The 19,347-nt window shown below is 44.4% G+C and overlaps 2 protein-coding genes and 1 non-coding gene across 7 annotated transcripts in view; 1 reads left to right on the top strand and 2 right to left on the bottom strand.

Moving 5' to 3' along the window:
• The window catches only part of CPSF7 (cleavage and polyadenylation specific factor 7), a 22,589-nt gene extending 10,930 nt beyond the window's left edge, over positions 1-11,659 (top strand). For all 4 annotated transcript variants that reach the window (XM_074336465.2, XM_074336461.2, XM_074336462.2 and 1 more), the window contains exons 6-10: positions 1,142-1,556; positions 2,045-2,163; positions 4,404-4,572; positions 5,224-5,391; positions 9,656-11,659. In XM_074336465.2, the coding sequence (XP_074192566.1) occupies positions 1,142-1,556; positions 2,045-2,163; positions 4,404-4,572; positions 5,224-5,386 (866 nt within the window). In that variant the 3' untranslated portion in view covers positions 5,387-5,391; positions 9,656-11,659. The remainder of the gene's footprint in view (positions 1-1,141; positions 1,557-2,044; positions 2,164-4,403; positions 4,573-5,223; positions 5,392-9,655) is intronic.
• Positions 4,009-19,347, bottom strand: TMEM216 (transmembrane protein 216). Of its 2 annotated transcripts, XM_019754035.3 has the most exons (5): positions 19,260-19,335; positions 18,564-18,665; positions 17,924-18,016; positions 15,671-15,872; positions 14,818-15,389 (listed from the first exon to the last, which is right to left on the bottom strand). In XM_019754035.3, exons 1-5 carry the CDS (start codon positions 19,294-19,296, stop codon positions 15,374-15,376), a joined length of 450 nt encoding a protein of 149 aa, XP_019609594.3. In that variant the 5' UTR covers positions 19,297-19,335; the 3' UTR covers positions 14,818-15,373. The 2 variants fall into 2 exon arrangements, with proteins under 2 accessions (XP_088645753.1, XP_019609594.3); XM_088789627.1 differs by lacking the exons at positions 14,818-15,389; positions 15,671-15,872 and adding an exon at positions 4,009-7,228 and having other exon boundaries at positions 19,260-19,347.
• LOC141572631 (U6 spliceosomal RNA) lies at positions 17,355-17,461 on the bottom strand. The gene has a single exon (XR_012497939.2). It is a non-coding gene; the product is annotated as a U6 spliceosomal RNA (small nuclear RNA).

Below are 19,347 nucleotides of genomic sequence, written 5' to 3'. Positions count from 1 at the left end.
GTGATACACTACAGTAGAGAAACTCGTTGCCAGGGTGATTCAGTCCACCTTATATTTTAGTCAGGAGTTGGGGTTTGCTAACAAGTTTTAGTTTAAGGAGCACTCCTCTCTCTCTACATTTGCCTACTGACAGCATCTTTCTGCCTCCAAGACTCCCCAGGCTGTGTGATCATGTTCTTTTGTTGGGTTCCACATTAACCAGGTTTAGAGGAGACTGTGAAATTGGAGAGAGGGAACAAATTTAACCAAGTGACGAGTGTCAGAGCCCTGTTCCCAGCTGTGCACAAACGTGTTTGGAGTCCCTGTTGGCAGAACAAACACCGTGCCGGTTTGCTGTGATGCTGTTCCTGGTGTTCTGCCCTAGGGGGTTGAGCATTGGGGCCATTGAAATGTAGTGGGAGTTCCCAGATTGGCGGCATGTTTTGTACCAAGCTCTGGCTAGGAGTCCCTGCTGTCAGCTGTGTGCCATCTGCTCATTTCTGTAGGCAGATCTTTTCTTGGCTTATCTCCCATTTTCTCTTTACCTCTCAACCTACAATCTTCTACTCTTTCTTGTGTACCTCTTCTCTGTCCCAGTTAACCAGTTTTGGTATGTGAGTGGAGGAAGTGTCATCCATCCCCTGCCCTTCCCTCTCGTCCCCCAAATTCCCTACCCAAAGTGCCTTGGCCAGGAGAAAATTCCAAGTGTACAGCAGGATAGAGACGGTCACCTGGTACCCGTCTGAGGAGAGAGACCCTGAGCGCTTATCGGGGGACATGGGATTTCAGATGCGCATGAATCCTGCTGAACATTAGTGAACGTACTTCAACACTGTCATTTCTCTTGGGTTATTAGGATCCTTTTGCACTGAAAAATAGAAAAGAAATCTGAGAGTAAATAAAACTCTGAAGCACAGAGTTCTGGATAAAGAGTGTTCTTTGACATACAGAATTTAGGGTGGTACTGCTTTCTGGGTTTGTGTCTTAACTAAGTTGCCTCTGACCTTTTTCTCTGAGGCCAAAGAAAAGATGGTTTTACCTTCTTTTTCAGCCGCCTGTCACCTTCCTCAGTATGGTGTCAGATGACTTACTGAAGGATGAGCTGGTCCTGTGGGTATGTCTAAAGCCTGGGCGGTAACAGCAGTTCCTTTTTGCTTCATAGGAATACCTCCACGGGCCCACTCCCGAGATTCTAGTGATTCTGCTGATGGACGGGCCACACCCTCTGAGAACCTTGTATCCTCATCTTCCCGTGTGGATAAGCCCCCCAGTGTGCTGCCCTACTTCAATCGCCCTCCTTCAGCCCTTCCCTTGATGGGCCTGCCCCCACCCCCAATTCCACCACCTCCACCTCTCTCCTCAAGCTTTGGGGTCCCTCCTCCTCCTCCTGGCATTCACTACCAGCATCTCATGCCCCCTCCTCCTCGATTACCTCCTCATCTGGCTGTACCTCCCCCTGGGGCCATCCCACCTGCCCTTCACCTCAATCCAGCCTTCTTCCCTCCACCAAATGCTACAGTGGGGCCTCCACCAGATACATACATGAAGGCCTCAGCACCCTATAACCACCATGGAAGGTAAGAACTATCTTGTTCCTTTCAGATCTGAGCCAGGTATAGTAGGGTAGACAGCGTAAAGCATTTTGTTCACCCGAGGAAGTGAGCGAGCACTGAATTCTTATATTTTCCCTGTGGAAATTATTTGCCATAGTGTTGAGTCCTGGGAAATACTTGTCTGTTAGATGATATTTTTATTTGGTGTCTTGTTTGCATCTCAACCTCTTGACCCAAACCATATCCATATATCCCTTTGTAAGGAGCTTGATTAAATTGAGTGCCATAGTGGCTGTTAGGGAGCCTGTAAGTGACTAGCAGCGTTGGGTCATGCCAAAATTAAATACAGGAGAAATTCTGTCCTTGCAGAGAACATGAACACATAAAACGTGAACAGGCTAAGAACCACTTAAGGCATCACACAGGAGAGCGTAATTAAATAGCAGGGTATTATAGAGTATGGTAAAGACAATAGGGTGTGGGCAATCAGGAACGATATTATCTCTCTGCAGCCGAGATTCGGGCCCTCCGCCATCTACAGTGAGTGAAGCAGAGTTTGAAGAGATCATGAAGCGAAACAGAGCGATTTCCAGCAGTGCCATTTCCAAAGCGGTATCTGGAGCCAGTGCAGGTAACTCACCCTTACCTTTGTTACCTTTTCCTTGCCTTTAGTTTTTACATTTTTCCGTGTTTTGCCATTTCCATTGGCAAAAAATCCAACAAGATAAAATTGGAGCACTGTTCGATTTTCAAGAGTGGCATGTTTTTAAAAACAATATGTAACCTAATTTCTTGGCTTATGGGATGCTCTAGTGCTGTTATTTAGACTGTGTCTACACCTGCCCCATGAAAGCCAACTTAGTGCCTAGAATATAAAGAACTAATACCATCTTATTGTAGTATTTATTGTAGAATGAAATTCCTGCCTCATGGAGATCTTGACCTCAGTGGGGCTAGTGTCTGTGCAGTGGATCCAGTGCCACATGTAGACTCTGGGTTTTTAGGACTAATGACTCAAATAGATGATGGTTTGACATGGAATCTAGTTGCATTTGGGGGTCTAGGGAGAGCTGGTGGCCTCGTGTGGCTTATCCTAGAAAGAGGCAAGTCTGTTGGCGTCATCTTAAGGCATAATATGCTTTTACAACTAACTTTTGCCCGGCTGTCAGTGTTAAGTGGACATAACCAGAAGCCATGACTCTTGACAGCCCCGAGCACAGAATCTTTGGTTCCTGAGAGAAGAAAATAAAGGAAGCTGCAGGGTTCTCGTCCAAATTTCACATCATGACATTAATCATTCACTTACTTTCCATGAGTTTCCCACGTAAATGTAAATATAGATTGTCAGGTCTCCTAAGAAATAAGGTAACCCTGAGTATGATCATCTTTTTTCCGTAATTTCCCATCTTTGACTATAAAATTTGAACCCACAAGGTAGGTTAAAGATAGGAAGTGTGTATATTCTCTTTTTTTTCCTTTAGAAAACCTTCACTGGCATCTGAATAAGTCTTTTTTAAATTAAAAGGCAATCTGTGCTCATTATAAGAAGTCAAATACATAGCGGACTATAATGAAAATAATCACTGTTCCTCACCAATTCCTTCACACTGAGATAATCAAAAACTGAATCTCTATCTCCCTCCATTTTCTTGTTTTAGTCACTCAAACCACAAATGTTTATTGAGTCCTTATACAATAGGCAGAACTTCCCCCGCCGGGAGAGCTGGCATCCTGGTGTTCCTGGACCCACAGGACCGTGGTTCCTCCACAGTTTCTATTTCATTCTTACTGCTTTGCCCAGAAGCAGCTGCCAGTCCTCGTCACTAGACCCTGGTCTGGTGTCATGCTTTCCTTGCGTTATTCTGTCCTTAATGCTTCTGACTTAGCTTAGAAAAGCGTTGTGCAAGTTACCAACCCTGTGGCCACTGTCCCTGGGCCGGCATTGCTCAGGTTACGGAAGGAGGCGCTCATTCTTGATGGCAGCATAATTTAAATAAACCAAATGTTTAAATATACATATGTGTATGTATATGTATGCTTTGTACACATTTTAGATGTACATTACATATATATACACATCTGATTATAGATTTAAAATAATTTAGATAGAAATATTCAATGTGAATAAATGAAAGGTCCTCTACACATGGACCACCTACAAGTCTACCTTTCACAATTTAGTGTCTATCCAGGTTTTTTTTCTGTGTATATAGCATACGTACAATTTTGATGGCTTTTACAAAAATGAAATACTGTGTTGTATTTCAAAAAAATATTTAAAACATTAATATATTCTGGACATCTATTATATCAGTGTATAATAGCACCTAATGTTGAACACTTACTGTGTGCCTGGCACTGTGCTAAGTGCTTTACATGGATTACTTTGTTTACATACAGATATACCTCATGCTTTTTAACAACCAGATAGTATTCTGTAGAACTAATGTTCTGTAATTTATATAGCCAGACCCTATTGGAGGAACTTGAAGCTGTTTCTAATTCTTTAATACAACAAACCGCTGAAACAAGCACTGTTAAACATACATAGTTGTGAACAGAAGTGTAACATTTTTAGAATTCCTGGGTCAAAAAGTTTGCACATTGTTTGTCTTAATGGATGTTGTCAAATAACTCTCAGATGATGCACCAGTTTATACAGCCACTAGCAATATCTGAAAACATCTGATTCCAGACCATGTAAATATATGTGCATCCCGTTTTAAACCTCCCACTCCTGCCTCCTCCATTTTCCCGTGGTTCTGTGGGGCAGCTAGTTCCTCTTGGTGTGGGTCCTTCTGAGTTCTCCTTTGGTCCAGTTAGTTTACTGCCTCTGCTCATCCTTGGCCTTTCCCATCCATCCCCTGTCAGGGGATTACAGTGACGCGATTGAGACGCTGCTCACAGCCATTGCTGTTATCAAACAGTCCCGGGTCGCCAATGATGAGCGTTGCCGTGTCCTCGTCTCCTCTCTTAAGGACTGTCTTCATGGCATTGAAGCCAAGTCCTACAGTGTGGGTGCCAGCGGGAGCTCGTCCAGGTAAGTTGACTGCTTCAGCAGCCTACCCCCCCTGAGCAGCACTGTTCCCGGGATTGGCAGGGTAGGAAAGGAGCCCAGAGTATCTGGCAGAGACCGCGCTGAAAGAGCAGACTTAGCCCTCATGTCTTCAAGGGGAAGAAATTAACCAAACATTTACATTGATACATGTTATAATGTCTGGAATCTGTGTTGGGTGAGGCAGTGGGCTTATTTAACAAGAGACAAACTGGTATAGCTAAGAACATGGGCTTTGGAGCCACACATTCTTGGGTTTGAGTCCCAGTTCTGCTCCTGATTACCTGTATGACCTTGACTATGGAATTACTGAACTTTCCAAGCCTCATTTATCTCATTTTTTAAAAAAGGACAGTGGTAGTACTGATCTTACAGACCTGTTGTAAAGATTAGGTGAGATAATGCACGTAAAGCTCTTAGCACTGTGCCTGATACATTAGTAAGATCCCAACAAATTTAACTGTTCTTATTTTCCCAGAAAAGACTAGTCTGCAGAGCTAACATACTCAGACAGTGGGTCCATGATAGAGTAGTGGAGGGCTGATTTAGACAAATAACTAGAAGACACCAAAACACAACACTTTAGGAAAGAAGGTGATAGGCCCTTTGAGTGTGGCTGAAGGATCTTTCTAATAGGAAAAGACATCGGTCCCGAGAGAGGTCACCTAGCCGGTCCCGAGAGAGCAGCAGGAGGCACCGGGACCTGCTTCACAATGAAGATCGGCATGATGATTATTTCCAAGAAAGGAACCGAGAGCACGAGAGACACCGGGATAGAGAACGGGACCGGCATCACTGAGGAAGGTGGGATGAAGCCCCGTTCCTGGCTGGCGGCTGATCTTTTGTGAAAGAAAAATTACTGATAGTGAAGATTTTTCTCTCTTTTTGAAGCAAATAAAGGGGATGGGAGGACTTTTGATTCAGGAGGGCAGATTTTCTGCTTGTTTGTCAGGATTCTTTCCGTGAGATGGACCTGAGATTAAGCTATTTTTGTTTGTGTCTTGGCTGCTTTCCCCTGGTGTCTGAGACAGCAGGGCACGATGGCTGAGGGCAAGTGCCATGTCTGCAGGCAGTGCCAGTGGGAGTCCAGCCCCTCCAGCTGCACCACTTCTGCTCCTCAGCTCCTCACTTTGTAAACGGGTAATGAAAGCAGCTGTCTCATTAGATGGCTGAGTAGTCAGTGAGATAATCCATAGGCGTTTAGTACTCGTAGTACCTGTCACATAGTAAGTTCTCAGTAAGTGATAGCCACGTGATCATTGTTGTTATATTTTAAACCCACCAGACTTTCAAGTTACAAAGTGAGAAAGTTGACCAAGACAGAAATTGAAGACCATTGCCTAGTTGTTCATTTTCAAGGTGCAACATTAATAATTTTAAGACTTAAAGCTATTAAAAAGATTTTGAAAATCAGGGTGCTTTAGTCAGAGGAGAAGGCTGATCTGAAAAAAAAAAAATCTCTAATAGCATGAGAAACGGTGTGCAGGAAACTTCAATGGAAGGATATATTTGTTTTGGGAAAAAAGCTTATTGACAGCAAATTTATTTATTTTTTTAAAAGCAAAACAAAAGCAGGAGAGTTGTGGGGTGGGGAGCATATTAACTCAGGTAATTGAAAAATTGAGTTAGGCTTTGCTGGATCCAGGGGTTCCAGCTCTATTTTCATTCTCAGACGGGCTCCAGGTTACATCCCACCAGCTCGGCAATCCCAACTGAAAGAAAGCTTCCAGCAGATCTTTCTAGTATGTAAGAAAGCAAGAATGGTTGTTGACTTTGTTTCTATGGAGATCTTTAAGCATAGTCTAGACTCTGGCTAGGACGGTCTGTTTGTGGTTCCTGAAGGGTGCTGTACGATCCAGGTGACTTTGGGGTCTCTTCTCAATTCTGTGGTTTCACATCAAGTGCGTGATGAAGGTGTCCTGGTTATATGCTGATACATCGTAATTGAGAAGGAAGGTGAGGAGTAGGAATGGTTCTGGTTAGTATCTTGGGGGTGGGTAGATGGACGATTGAAGAAGGGAACGGAAACCCTCCCTACCACCTGAAATCCTCGAGCAGTAAGTAGCTGGACTATAAACAGTTGGAAAACTGCAGTATTTTGTTTAGTGACAACCTACTAACAGATAAGAAAGGAGTCTTGCCCTCTACTGTGTTGTTTGGCATTAACTTAAGCAGAATTACAGCTGGGAATTTTGTCATCTTCTGTAGGTGGCAGAAAAGTAGAAAAATGAAAAGTAACATTTTTTTACCCGCCTCCCTTCTCTGTTCTTAAACCATTCATTCCACAAAATCTTAGAGTGCTTGATGTTGAAATTTAGGATACCCCACATAAAATCAGTTAGGTTGTGGGTTCTAGATACTTCTTTCTAGATTTTGCAACAGGGTGAGTTTTGGGAGGTGCCCATGTATCAGAAAAGCAGCCCCCACGGGAGGTAGAGCCCACAAACAGCTCTGACCCAATTCAGTCTCGGGAGTGGGCAGGAGGGTAGGCGTTAGAGGGTCTTTGATCTGGTCTCATTCCTTCTGCAGCATAGCAGCATTTCGCTTCTCATGTTGGAGCGAGCGCAGTTGCTAGTGTTGCTTGTGGGTCTGGTGTCACCACCCTTGCCCAGTCCTGCAGTCCACAGTGTGTCCTTTGGAGCTGACGAGGACAAGAGTGACCAGGGAGATGTTACTTGGTCCATGCAGAGCACAAGTTATAGTCTCAGGCCGCATTCACTTTAGTAGTTAGAACACGTAACTGCATGTCACCGTTCCTGGTGGCTTTGCTTGTAACAAACAGCCTTTTGGCAGAAAAATTGTGGGATCCTCTGATCATTAATACCTTGGGGGGACTGAACATGTGAATCTGAGACTTTTGCTGTCATTTTGTTTCATTTCTTCTACCTGTATAATGGGACTGTTTCTTACATTGTGAGGATGATTCAATTTGGATAACTGAAAAATCCTATAACCTAGTACTTCCCAGACAACAGTCGTTTTGGCTGGTGCAGGCCTATGATAAGATGAGGAAGATGAATTGTAAGGCAGGTTTTCCAAGTCCCTAATTTTTCCTATGTTGGTTATTCCATTCAAATAATAATTTTATTCAAAAGAACTGAATCAGACACCCTAAAAATGTCAATTTCTCACATTCTCATCCTAAGGACTCTTAATTCCATCTACAGTTACCAAGTTGTAACTTAGGAGATTTCAAGTTAGGGAGCTGGTGCATGGGCCTCATTTATCTTAAGAGCATTGTAAGCTCTATGTACAATACCTTTCAGTTAGAAAATACTATTCCTATTGTATGAATGAGTGTTCTGTCCAGAGTCAGCAATAGAGATCAGTAATCGTTTTTGTCCACTGTTCCCTCAGGATAGGCACCGCCTCTGGGGCCTGAAGTCTGGTCCACTGTAGGAGCCTTTGGCTTCTGTCTGCATTCAGACTTTACCACAAAATGTAGCCAGAACCTTTAAGAATTGGGTGCTATAGTTTATTTCTTTTGATGCACTAGTTATCCTCTGTGTTTTTGTCTTAGGACCAGTTCCCAAAGTACAACTCTTTCAGGGTATGTGCACGTGTGCTTTGGAGTTTGAGGGTATTCTTAAATAATTGGTGGTTTTTACTTTTTGTAGTTCTTGGCTATTGTCTCATTATTTTATGATCTTACCCTACTTGAAATACAGTCATTCTCAACTTATTCCTAACATCCTGGTCCAATGAAAACTAAGCTTTCTGCTCCCTTTTGATCCAGTGTAAAGATTCAGAACCCTAACTGGTGTGAAATTGAGAAGGCGCTGAGGGCTTCAGTTTTCCTTATAGAAAGTGAGACACATGCCTTCCTGCCTAATAGGTGTTTAGGGAGGCCAGCAGGCAGAGGCCATAACCGAGTCTGAGGATCCCACGCTAATATAATGCCATTCCGGAGTGTGGAAGGATCACACAGCTTTTTCTCTTTTTTTTTTTGGTCTTTTTTCTTGGCTAGCTCCTCCAGGTTACAGAAGTGCATAAATAAAGGGTGAGCATTTGTGTACAGGCTGTATTGCCAGTTTGGGCATTAGTAGAAATCCTAAACCTGTATTTAATCCCCCTTTTCCCATTTAGCTGTTCATTCTATTTTATATGGTCAATCTAACCAAATCACCCCCCACAGATTGATGTTGCAACAATAGAACAAGGGCTGAGTGAACTGGGGACCTTAAGTTGGGTAGAGATGTGACAAGTGGCTTAACAGTGCCTTCTGTTCAGCAAAAGTTCTTAACTGTGCTTTGACCCTGTTTCCCCGAAAATAAGACCTAGCCGGACAATCAGCTCTAATGCGTCTTCACCAGCTTGGTGTTAGGATACTAGGTCCCTCACCCACAGCTGTCATCTGGGAAAGGACTTAAAATCTCTTGAGTTGTAGTATAACTTAGAACATCTCTGGCTCTGTGTGTGTGTGTGCACATACGTGTACTCATAAGAATGCTGTTTGGAATCTGGTTTAACCAGGGCTTCTTTCAAAGAAGAGAAAGGTTTAGGAGTTCCCTGTGTAAGTACATGCTTCCTGCCAGGGCCTCTTGGATATTTTGGGTTAATGGAGTTGGTTACGTACACGTGTTTTCTCACCGTTGTACCTCGCATTTCCAGATTTCCCCCTCCCCTTAAGGTAAGCTACGACTTGTTCAGAATAGATTTTATGAAATAGTATTTAAACTCACCTTGCTCCCTTATAGCAACTTCTCCTGAAATGTTGTAGTTTCCATACTTTTCCAGCCAAAGTCTCCTTTTCAGTCAAACTGCTTTGAGACTTCATTTCATTGTCTGTGTTTTCCCGCCCTAACGTATGATGTCACTGCTTTTTTCTCTCTGCTCACTGTAGCTTTCCCTCCAACCATTCCCCTCACTACTCACAGTGCCAGACACTCCCAGACAATCCTGCTTTCTTTCTTTTACTTTCCCAGGCTTGTATTCTCTCTCTGTCTACATCCCCTACTTCATAGGTTATACTTTAGAAAATGCCAGTGTAATTCATTTAAGCCCCTGTTAACCAGAAAGTAACCTCTAATTTGTATTCTCTTCTTCTCTTCTGATGTTCTCATTACAGGAGTCTGGTTGGAAGCAAATGTTTTTTTAATGGACTTGCATCTCCTCACCTTGATCAGGACTAAAGGACGGAGGCCGCTCCACCCCTTCCCTTTCCTCTAAATCCTTAACCCCCTCCAGACACCCAGGGAATCCCCTCTGCCCTATAGGATTGAAGACTTCTTGGCAGCCCTCCCTACCCCACACCTCCGTTTGCCAGAGGAAAGAACCTAAAGACTTCGTGTGGTGGTGGTGGGGGTGGGTAGCAGACAGGAAGAAAATTTGTCCAGGCCCCTGGTCTCCAGAGAGAATGGTGCTTTGTCCAAGGAAACGTATATGAGTTTCTGATTCACCAGGAGCAGTTCAGTGGTGAGGATGATGGGAAGATTTCCTTCCCAAAGAAAATGGATCCTCTGTTTGAGATCTATCTAGGAGAAAGACTGGGTGTGCCAAAATATGCCCAGGGTCCTGCCCGCAGCACTAGGTTTGATGGGGCGAAGAGGGTCCAAACCCCTTGCTAACATACCACTTCTTTGTTTAACTCCTTTACCTTCCCAGCCCTTTGAGGGGGGACCGCGAGAAAAGAAATTACCTTACGAAAAGCTTCTGTTATTCTTGCTTTTCCCTCTTACATATTGACGGTTAGTTTCCCTGACCTCCCAGAGGGCTGAACCCTTCCAGCTCTCTGCCGCCCAGTTGCCTCAGTGGGCTTGCCCCTCCTAAGCAGAGAAGGCCCGTGAAGTTGCTTTCTGCTGGGGAGCCCGGCAGAGCCAGTTACCACCCTCTGCTGCTTCGTGCTTGGTTGCCTCTTGCAATAACCAGCTCTACTAGGTGTTCCTTTTCCCTGGGGCTTTGCCGTTTCACAAGTGGAGTCCTTCCCCCAAGGAGGCTGCTTCCTTGTTTTAGAGGAAGGTAGTGCCATTGGGAGGGTGGGGACATAGGACCTCAGCACTGAAGAACCCTTGTGAAGTACCAGGACTAGGGAAGGAGGCAAGTTGGGCAGGATACAACCTACTTCCATAGGCTTTTCTTCTTTCAGGTTTGATGTAAGCGTGGGCTTGCATCCCCCAGGTACATACTTTTACTTATTGTGGGATAACCTAGCACTAGTAGTAGATGTAAAAGTCACAAATTTGGTGTCTTTCCACCTTTTGACTATTGACTTAATAGCTCCCTTGCTCTGCCTGGAGGTACTTTCTGCCTCTGATAAGGAGCAGGGAAGAAGTGGAGTCGGACTTGAATGAGCTCAACTCAGAGTTCTAAGGACCACCACTCTGGGGGCCATTTTCCACACAGGCATATGGAATTGCTTTTCCCGTAACCCACATTGTGATGTGGTTGTTGCTGAAGGAAGAAGCAGCAACAGGTCCTGCAGTACGCATGGGGCAATGGGTGCTGCTTGTGCATTCATCACAGGGCATGTGACAGCTAATGTGAGAAGAGACGTGGCATGTGAGGTGAGACTTGTCAGATGTAGGGTCGTTGGAGACCCTTCTGGCTCAGCGGGGAGACACTGAGTTGGACTGAACCCTTCCTCTGTTTCCTGCACGTTTCTGACATTGCCCTCAATCAGTCACTGAGGGAGTTCCCCCAGGGTTGGAGAGGCACATTCCCTTGGGACAGAGGCTATGGGTTTGTAGCTCTTCCCCTGTCCCCAACCCCATCCCCACCTCCACTTCAAACATGGCACCCTGCCCAACCGGCCAAGTGTTAAGTGATGTGCTTACCCTCGAGAGCAGCTCCGGGTGTCTTTTTAAAATGTAGAGAAAACCAAGTAAGGTGACAGTTTAAGGGAAAAATATATATAGAATACCAGAAAAGCCGTTTACCTGGAGAATTTTTTTCTCCCCATTTTTGTTTTGTTTTTACTCAATGACACATTTTTAGTTTTATTTCCTGATAGCAAAAGGAAAAAACCCACCCCCCAAAAAGGCCAAGGTCCTGTCCCCCTGTTGTCGGTGATTTGTTTGTCTTTCTGATAGGTTGAAAATTGTGTAATAAACTTGATGACGCTGTCAATCTTTTATACTGCATTGTATTTTTTTCCTTTTGTAACAAAATATTTTTAAATAATAAATGGGGTGTGAGCTATTTTATGGATTCTGCATTGAATAGATTTGTTGAGGTGTCTGGGGCATGGGCATGGGCTCATGATGCAGAGGCTGCGGGATGGTAGTGAAACCCGGAGCTCTTCGCTGGATGTGCACGAAGGACATGTACCTATGGAACACCTAGGAGACCTCTAGTGCAAACCTTTAGAAGTGCCCCTTGAGGTTTAGCTTTTCTCCTTAGCTACCTAAACAGCCTCGTTCAAGAATTCCAAGTCATCGTCAAGATTCTTAAGATTTCTTCTCAGAATGAATGTCCTACCTTGTACAGTTCAGTTCCAATGCCATGAGTTGAAGAAGGGAAGAATCCTCTGCTAGGAGTTAGAAGATGCTGCTGCTGCCTGCCTACTTCCATCAATCCATCGAACCATGACGAGCCAGCAGAACCTCAGTCTCTCTCATCTGTGAGATGACAGTGGTAGCTGTTCTGCCTTCCACACAGGGATGTTTTAAGAACATTTTAAGAGAGAAATGTGAACATGTTTTGGAAACTGAACTATCTAGATATGAGGGAGTACAGAATAGAAAACAGAAGTGATCTTGGGACTCCAGAAAGCTGACTTAACAAGGTGAACAAAAAGTTACCTGATAAAAAGATGAACCAGAGACTAGATACAAAATGTGTATTGGGACCAGTAAAGGCAAAATTAGTGTGAAAAGAACCTTTAGTAGAAGGGAAATTCCCTAGAGTGGGTCTATGATGGTGTGAAACTTGAAGGGAAAAAAAATAGTTGGGAGTGCCTCACAATTTCCATCGGTGTCTAAAGTTGAGGCCCATGGTCACCTGTATCTCGTTTATCGGCCATACGTGCTAAAATGCCTGTTCTGTGCTGCATCAATGTCTGAAAAGTCTAGAAATCTACTTTGTATGCCCCAGATGATGTATAGAGTGTGAGGACTATTTCAGAGAAGTAAATACAGTCTTGTTTCCTCTAGGAGGTACCATAGTGGTGTGGAAAGGGACTAACTGGGATACCTCTAGGTTCAAACCCCATCTCGTAACTAAGCTGAATGCCTTTGGACACATGAGTTGATTAACATCCGAGTCAATTTTCTTCTGCCTCAGGATCATGTGGATTAAATATACTCTGCCAGGTACTGGATGAACATTAGCCTACAGCAGGGGTGTCCAAACGTTTTTCAACGTTTTTCACCAAGGGCCATATGCGGTAAAATACACAAACAGCCGGGCCACTCACTCGGGGTGAAGTACATATTGCCTCACCTGGTTTATTTAAGTAACCTAAATATATTTTTGGAATTTGCTGCGGGCCAATTAACAATGGATCATGGGCCGCAGTTGGCCCGCAGGCCGCAGTTTGGACACCACTGGCCTACAAGTTGTTGCCATGGTACAGAGCCAGAAACCTGAATCTGTGTGTCCTAAGTGCTTCCTGTGGAGGGCCAGACCTCAGCCACCAGAGTTGGCCATACAGTCAGTTGGCAACTCTAGCCATGAGTGTAAATATCTGAGCAGGCCTCTGCCAGCTCGTGTGACCAGGGCCTGCTCCTTTGCGCGGTCCTTTCCACTGCCCAGAATGCTGGTGCCTGCAGGTCTGAGCTATGAAGTGCCTTCCCATGGCACGCAGTGAGTACAGCCTCTGACCACGTTAACACGGGCAGACTATCCACCGATTCTCCTCCTCTGCTGCCTCAGTTTCTATTGCATGATATTCTGCTCTGGTGTAGCTGACTGCATCTGCACACGTGGCTCCAATAAGCATCAGGGAGAAGAAACATGGAGTCATCCACAGGAAACAATGCCTTAAGCTTCCAGATAACCATGAAGTAAGTGCGAGCACTTATGTTCTAATCTCCCCATTTTTAACCATTCTCATCAAGTGGTACCTGTTTAGGAATGAAATTAACTTAATCCAGACTGACTCATAAGACAAGGTTTCTAGTTCCAACTGTTAGTAACCAGTTGTATACTTGGCTATGTTACTTCCTCCTTTCTAAGCCTGCAAAGTGGAGAGTGAGATTTAAGGTGATCTCTAAGGTCCCTTTGAATTATAAGCCACCTCTAAACTTCCAGCGGAGCTTTCCATTCATCTGTGTTGCTGGGAGGGTGACCTTAACCACTGAACATCTAAATGAAAAATGGAGGCCATGGAGAATGGGTTCCTTTCCAGTTTAATGCCAGTGATTTCTTTAAAGCAGGGTTACAGAAAGAAGCAGTGCGAGAAGCAACAAAAATATCAGCGTATTAATGAGGTTTGTGATTGAAATATCAGGGACATTCCTATTGGAGTTTTTGATACTGTTGCATGATTGATTAGACCCGTCTATGGTTTTTGGGTAGACCCCCCCGAAAGCAGGTAGGGGGCAAGGACACAAAAGGGATAGAAAACAAGGAAGAGCATCATTGCATCAGACAATGGAGACCTGCCTAGGACGAGGATAAGCCTGATCAGAGGAAATAAGCAGTTAAAAACAGCATGGAATGCTTAAAGGCCAATTACTTTTTGACTAAGAGCACATACTCTAGGATTCTCCTGACAGAAGGGCCATATGATTCAAGGTTTCCTAAAGTGGATTCTGTCAGGGCTCCTGGTGGCTTCTTGGGGCTAAAAAAGGGGCCACTGACAAGGAAGATGAGAAAGTTTTAAAGATGGTTACTTGAAGAAAGCAATATACTCATCTAGGGCAACATTTCTCCCGCTTAAAAAAAAAAAGTATGTATTCCTTTCATGTTAAGAAATTTTAAATGACCAACAAATATTGGTAAGTTTAGAATATGCTGCTTCTAATTACACCTCACCCTGGAAAGGGGCTGTAGGAGGAATTACCTGTAAAAGGAACAAGGGACAAGATGCTGGCTTTGGGGCAGAGGTGAAGAATATAAGCAGTCTTTGCAGAATGACAGACCTGAAGAAGTTACAGAAGCTGGCAGTGCCTTTAGGAATTAATTCATGCTGGAACTGGGGGAAGAAAACCAGTGGGACACCTTCATTGCTGTCTGTGTCCATACTGGATCACTAAGCACAGCCCGAGAACAAACCGCTGGGATAGTCTCTACCTTCTCTCGGAGTGGATGCATTTCCAGGGACAAGTGCCATAAGGAAAAGGCTGCACAACAGAAAATACATATTTATTATAAAATAATGTTTGTTTCATGATGAGAGTAGAAAAATAACACTACGAGCTACTAAAAAAGTTCTGGAGCTCAGTCTCTGGAGAATGGGATAAGAGGCTTCTGCATCACCCGGAGCACACCATCCTGGGGCTCTCCGTGCTCGTGTGACAGGTGTGGCACAGCACGTACAGGAGTATGTGGCTCAGGTCCTGCCGGAAGCCCAAGGAGCCTACATGGTCCACGCAAGATGATCTGGCCACGATGATCAGAGTGGAGAACTTGAGGTCAGCAGGGAATTGGTTCTGAGAAGGGCCAGGAAGGGACAGCCTTGCCCCTCCCTATACTGACATACAGAAGAATCTCTCAGGCTGATGGTCCTGTTTAGAAGATGGTGCCCAGGGGACTTGGCTCAGTTTGTTGCCCAAATGTCTGTGCTGAGGAAAAGCTGCAACTTTTCCCAGGACAACTTGACCCACCATTTCTCACTGGTGTGGCCAAAGTACCAGAAGTGTGAGTGGTCTCAGCCATGAGGGCTGCTGGCTGAAATTTTTGTACTTCAAATCCTGTCCATACTGATGGCAGAAAGAAAGAAAGAAAGAAAATGTTAAAAGACCAGTAAATAAGAGCAGCTGGCCTGAATTGTTCTATATTCCAAGCCTCCTGGCCCCAAAGAACAAGGAGAATATCTTCCCTAAGTGGGTAACTGTCTACCCTAAATGGGAAAGGCAGTCCCACAGACACCCTTTTCCCCCTTGAAAGTCCTCCAGACCCCTGTGTCTTCAGAAGAACAATGACTCCCTCCCTGGGTTGGGACAGGAACCCAACCCTCAAGTGACGGTAGCAGCAGCAGTACCTGGAGAAAGCGGCCAGGGCAAGCACGTCAAGCAGCAGCTCTGAGCCACAAAAGAAGAGCAAGATGCCGTTCATGATGGCTTCCAGGCGGAGCACGTAGGTCTGCAGCAGCAGGTAATAGGAGGCCATCATGGCAGATGGGAAGGTCAAGGCCACACTAATAGCAAGTGGCATCTTTCGCTGGCAGAGGTTTCCCTTTGTACCTGTCAGACACAGCCCATGGAGTAACCTCCAAGTGGCCTGCTTTCCCTGGCCTCAGAGGACAGGTGGGTGAGATGTCACGGACTGGCAAGGCAGAGCAAATGATTCTGAATGGGGGTGTGCAGATTGGCACGTGGGGTCCCCCTGTGCTCAAAGTTAGAGGCTTTGGAGGAGTTTAGGATTGGAGTCATTCACTCCAAAGATTCTGCTTCCAGTCTGACTCCCATTCAAGGGACGATGGGATCTTTACTGCGGGTGGGGGAGTTTTTTAATTATAAAAATAATATATCATCACTGAAAACTTTTCAACCAACATGTAGAAAATAATTTTAGAAAATATAAACTGAAAAACCCATGTTCAACCCCTGGAGATAACTATTATAAGATGTATATTGTTTCAGCTTTTTAATGCGTATACTCACATATTACTATTTGTTATTACAAAAATGGAATCATAACTGTAATACTGTTTTGCAACTTACTTTTTCCCATTTAATGTAAGTTAGACATCTTTCCACATATAACTACCCTATTCTTTTTTAATGGCGACAAACGATTTCACTGAACCAATATACCATAATTTATTTAATTAATCCTGTATTGATAGATGTCTACGTTGTCTCTAATGTTTCAGTGTTACAAAATATGTGCAAATAAACATTCTCACATAGATACCTTTGCATATCTGCAGATTTTTTTTCAGTTTTAGAAGTGAAATTGTTAGGTCTAAGAATACAAATTTTACATGGTAAAACAATTAGCAAAAAAGATGTACCGTGGTACCTCGGTTTTCGAACGTAATCCACTCTGGAAGACCGTTTGAGTTCTGAAATATTCGAAAACAGCTGACAGCTAGGCCTCAGGATCTTGCATTCAGCGGAAGCCAGGCGACATGTTCGACTTCTGAGGCGTGTTCGAAAACCGAAGCATTTACTTCCAGGTTTACGGTGTTCGTAAAAAATGTTCGTCAACAGAGACGTTCGAAAACCGAGGTACTACTGTACTAATTTATATTCCCAAAGAATCTGGGAATATAAATACCCACAGGAGTGTGGGACTATAGAGACCTGTTGCTCATGCCCATTCTCATACTGGGTATTGAAAATATTTTTAATCTGATGGGTGAAAGTGTTCTCTTGTTGTTTCAACTTACTTTTTATTAGTGAGTTTGTGCATTTTGTCATGTATATTGGTCCTCTGTAATTATTCTTACGTGAACTGCCTATTAGTGTCCTTTACAAATTTTTAAAATTAAGTTGTTTTTCCTTAATGATTTATGTGAGCCTGCTTTATTTTATCCTTTGTCATATGTGTTGCAAGTATTATTTTTGTTTCTTTTTAGTTTCAGGTGTACAAAACAATGTAATAGTTAGACATTTACACCCCTCACAAAGGGATAACCCCCTTCCCTAATCTACTACCCCTCTGATATCGTATATAGCTGTTACAATTCCATTGACTTTATTCCCTATGCTGTGCTCCACAAAAATATGGAATGCTTCATGAATTTGCGTGTCATCCTTGCGTAGGGGCCATGCTAATCTTCTCTGTATCATTCCAATTTTAGTATATGTGCTGCCGAAGCGAGTACTTCTGTTTGTTTTAACACTGTTCTCAGAGATGAGATAGTCTAACTCATGAGAGATTTGCTCTGTATTTCTGGAGATATAGGAGTAAAACTTGTCCTAAAGAAATCCTTGTGTGGAGGAGACCTTAGTACTGATTTGTGCAGGCTTATACTGTCCTGGACATGGAGTTCCAACTGAACCTATTCTGCCAAGCAAACCACTGAGAGGAAGCAGCCACTCTTGTAGTAGTTAGGTAACTGGAAAGAAACTATCTAATATCTCATGCTACTGCCCACCTCTAGCCCTACAGAGCAACACACAGGTAAATCTACAGCAGTTGGAAACTTCAGAAAGGGAGTAACGGGATATGCCACCAGATCCAATCTCTTATTGTCAGCCTAGGTTATATACTTTCTCTTGTTAATCAAGTTACAGATACCAGCTCATCTCATAAGAAATAGAAATAGTCTGTGGACAACACTCACCAAAAAATAGTCGAATTGCTTCAACTCCAAGATACAGGAGGAGCATCACCACGTCCAGAACTAGATTGGCTGTTGGATATGGTAGCAGGAGACCTGTCAAAACAAAAGCATCAGTTTGCAAACAACCTATATCAGCACCCACAAGAACTCCCACACACTTGGGAATAAAGAGGACAAGACTCTTATCAGCTTTCCATGAGCTGGTTCGTAAGACGTGAGCAGGATCCGTTAACCTGCTGCAGGATACCTTAACTCAGAGTGCGACTGTTAGAGGCAGGCTCATTATTATGGGCGTTTACTCCTAACTACGAAAGTCTGTGGAGACTCCATTCTCCAAAATGGTCAGATGTACACGGGTACACAGGCTGAATGGTTCTGAGGGTCACCAATGGGCTTAAAGTAGAGTTCACAAAGAGAGTTGACAGGGGAGAAGCCCACATTTCCCAAACTCAAGAAAGTCTTGCTGAGAGGCTTCCTACTGAATCCTTCTCAAGGAAGCCATCTGATGAGAGACTTCCACCTTGCAGTGAAGAGGAGCTGCAGAAAAGAATGAAAACTAGGAAGACTCCTGGTGGGAGCTGCCTCTGGGCTGAAGTGAGGAAGGGTGGGGGTGGGGGGCCGCAAGGGTAGTCAAGCTTACCTTTATAAAGAAATATGAAGAGCTCCAGCAGGAAATAGGTGGCATAATACCACCCGTTCAGAAAGAAGAGGATTTCCAGGGGGGTGGAGGACAACCGTTTACCTGAAAGGATGAGCACAGAAAACAGGAATGGGCAGGAGAGCAGTTCAATCTCTGTTCTTTGAATGGTTCTGTGTCTGTTCTGGGGAATACACGAGGTCGCAGCCAGTGGGAAGGGCCACTTGGGGCTTTTCTGGTTGCTGATAATGAGGGTGTGTGTGTGTGTGTGTGTGTGTGTGTGTGTGTGTGTGTGATGTGGCGAGGGCTTCCTTCAATTCTCTCTCCCCGGAATCACCATCACACTTGACTCAGCTTAGGAGGTGAAAGTCAAGGCCCCTCTAAGATGTAACCCCGTTACTATTGGGAAGAGAAATTGGGGCACAGAGACTAACACTGGCTTCTTCGAGGTTACACAGCAAATTCATCTTTGAACCGGCCTAGAAGAGGCCCAGCCAAGGATTTGAGGGTATCTGAGATCCTCACCTCCAGACCTTCAGGCACTCAGGGTAAGTGGGACTGCAAAACCCCGCTTTGGACAGTGAGAGGTCATGTCCCTAACACCCGAGAATGGAGGGTTTAGATCGAGCTCTGGGAGAGAGGGGAGAAGGGGGGCTGAAGGGATCAGGACCAGCGACTCACACACCTCCGGAATCTCACCTCGCGGCGCCATCTTCAGTCCCCATGGAAACTGCATACGCGGCTACAGCCGCTCCCGGAGCAACGAGGTGCTACCGGAAGCGGGGAC

The sequence above is a fragment of the Rhinolophus sinicus genome, chromosome 14 (assembly GCF_057876585.1).
Source record: "Rhinolophus sinicus isolate RSI-liver-muscle chromosome 14, RSI-T2T, whole genome shotgun sequence".
Lineage (NCBI taxonomy): Eukaryota > Metazoa > Chordata > Mammalia > Chiroptera > Rhinolophidae > Rhinolophus > Rhinolophus sinicus.
Note: the sequence above shows the minus strand (reverse complement) of the source record. Positions and strands in the feature narration are given on the sequence as shown.

Bases quoted from the DNA above. Each gene is read 5' to 3' on its own strand.
- TMEM216 (XM_019754035.3), bottom strand. From the start codon at position 19,296: ATGCAGTTTCCATGGGGACTGAAGATGGCGCCGCGAG. The intron at 18,666-19,259 runs GTGAGATTCCGG...TCATCCTTTCAG, and splicing joins ACTGAAGATGGCGCCGCGAG to GTAAACGGTTGTCCTCCACC. The intron at 18,017-18,563 runs GTAAGCTTGACT...TTGTTTTGACAG, and splicing joins CTTCATATTTCTTTATAAAG to GTCTCCTGCTACCATATCCA.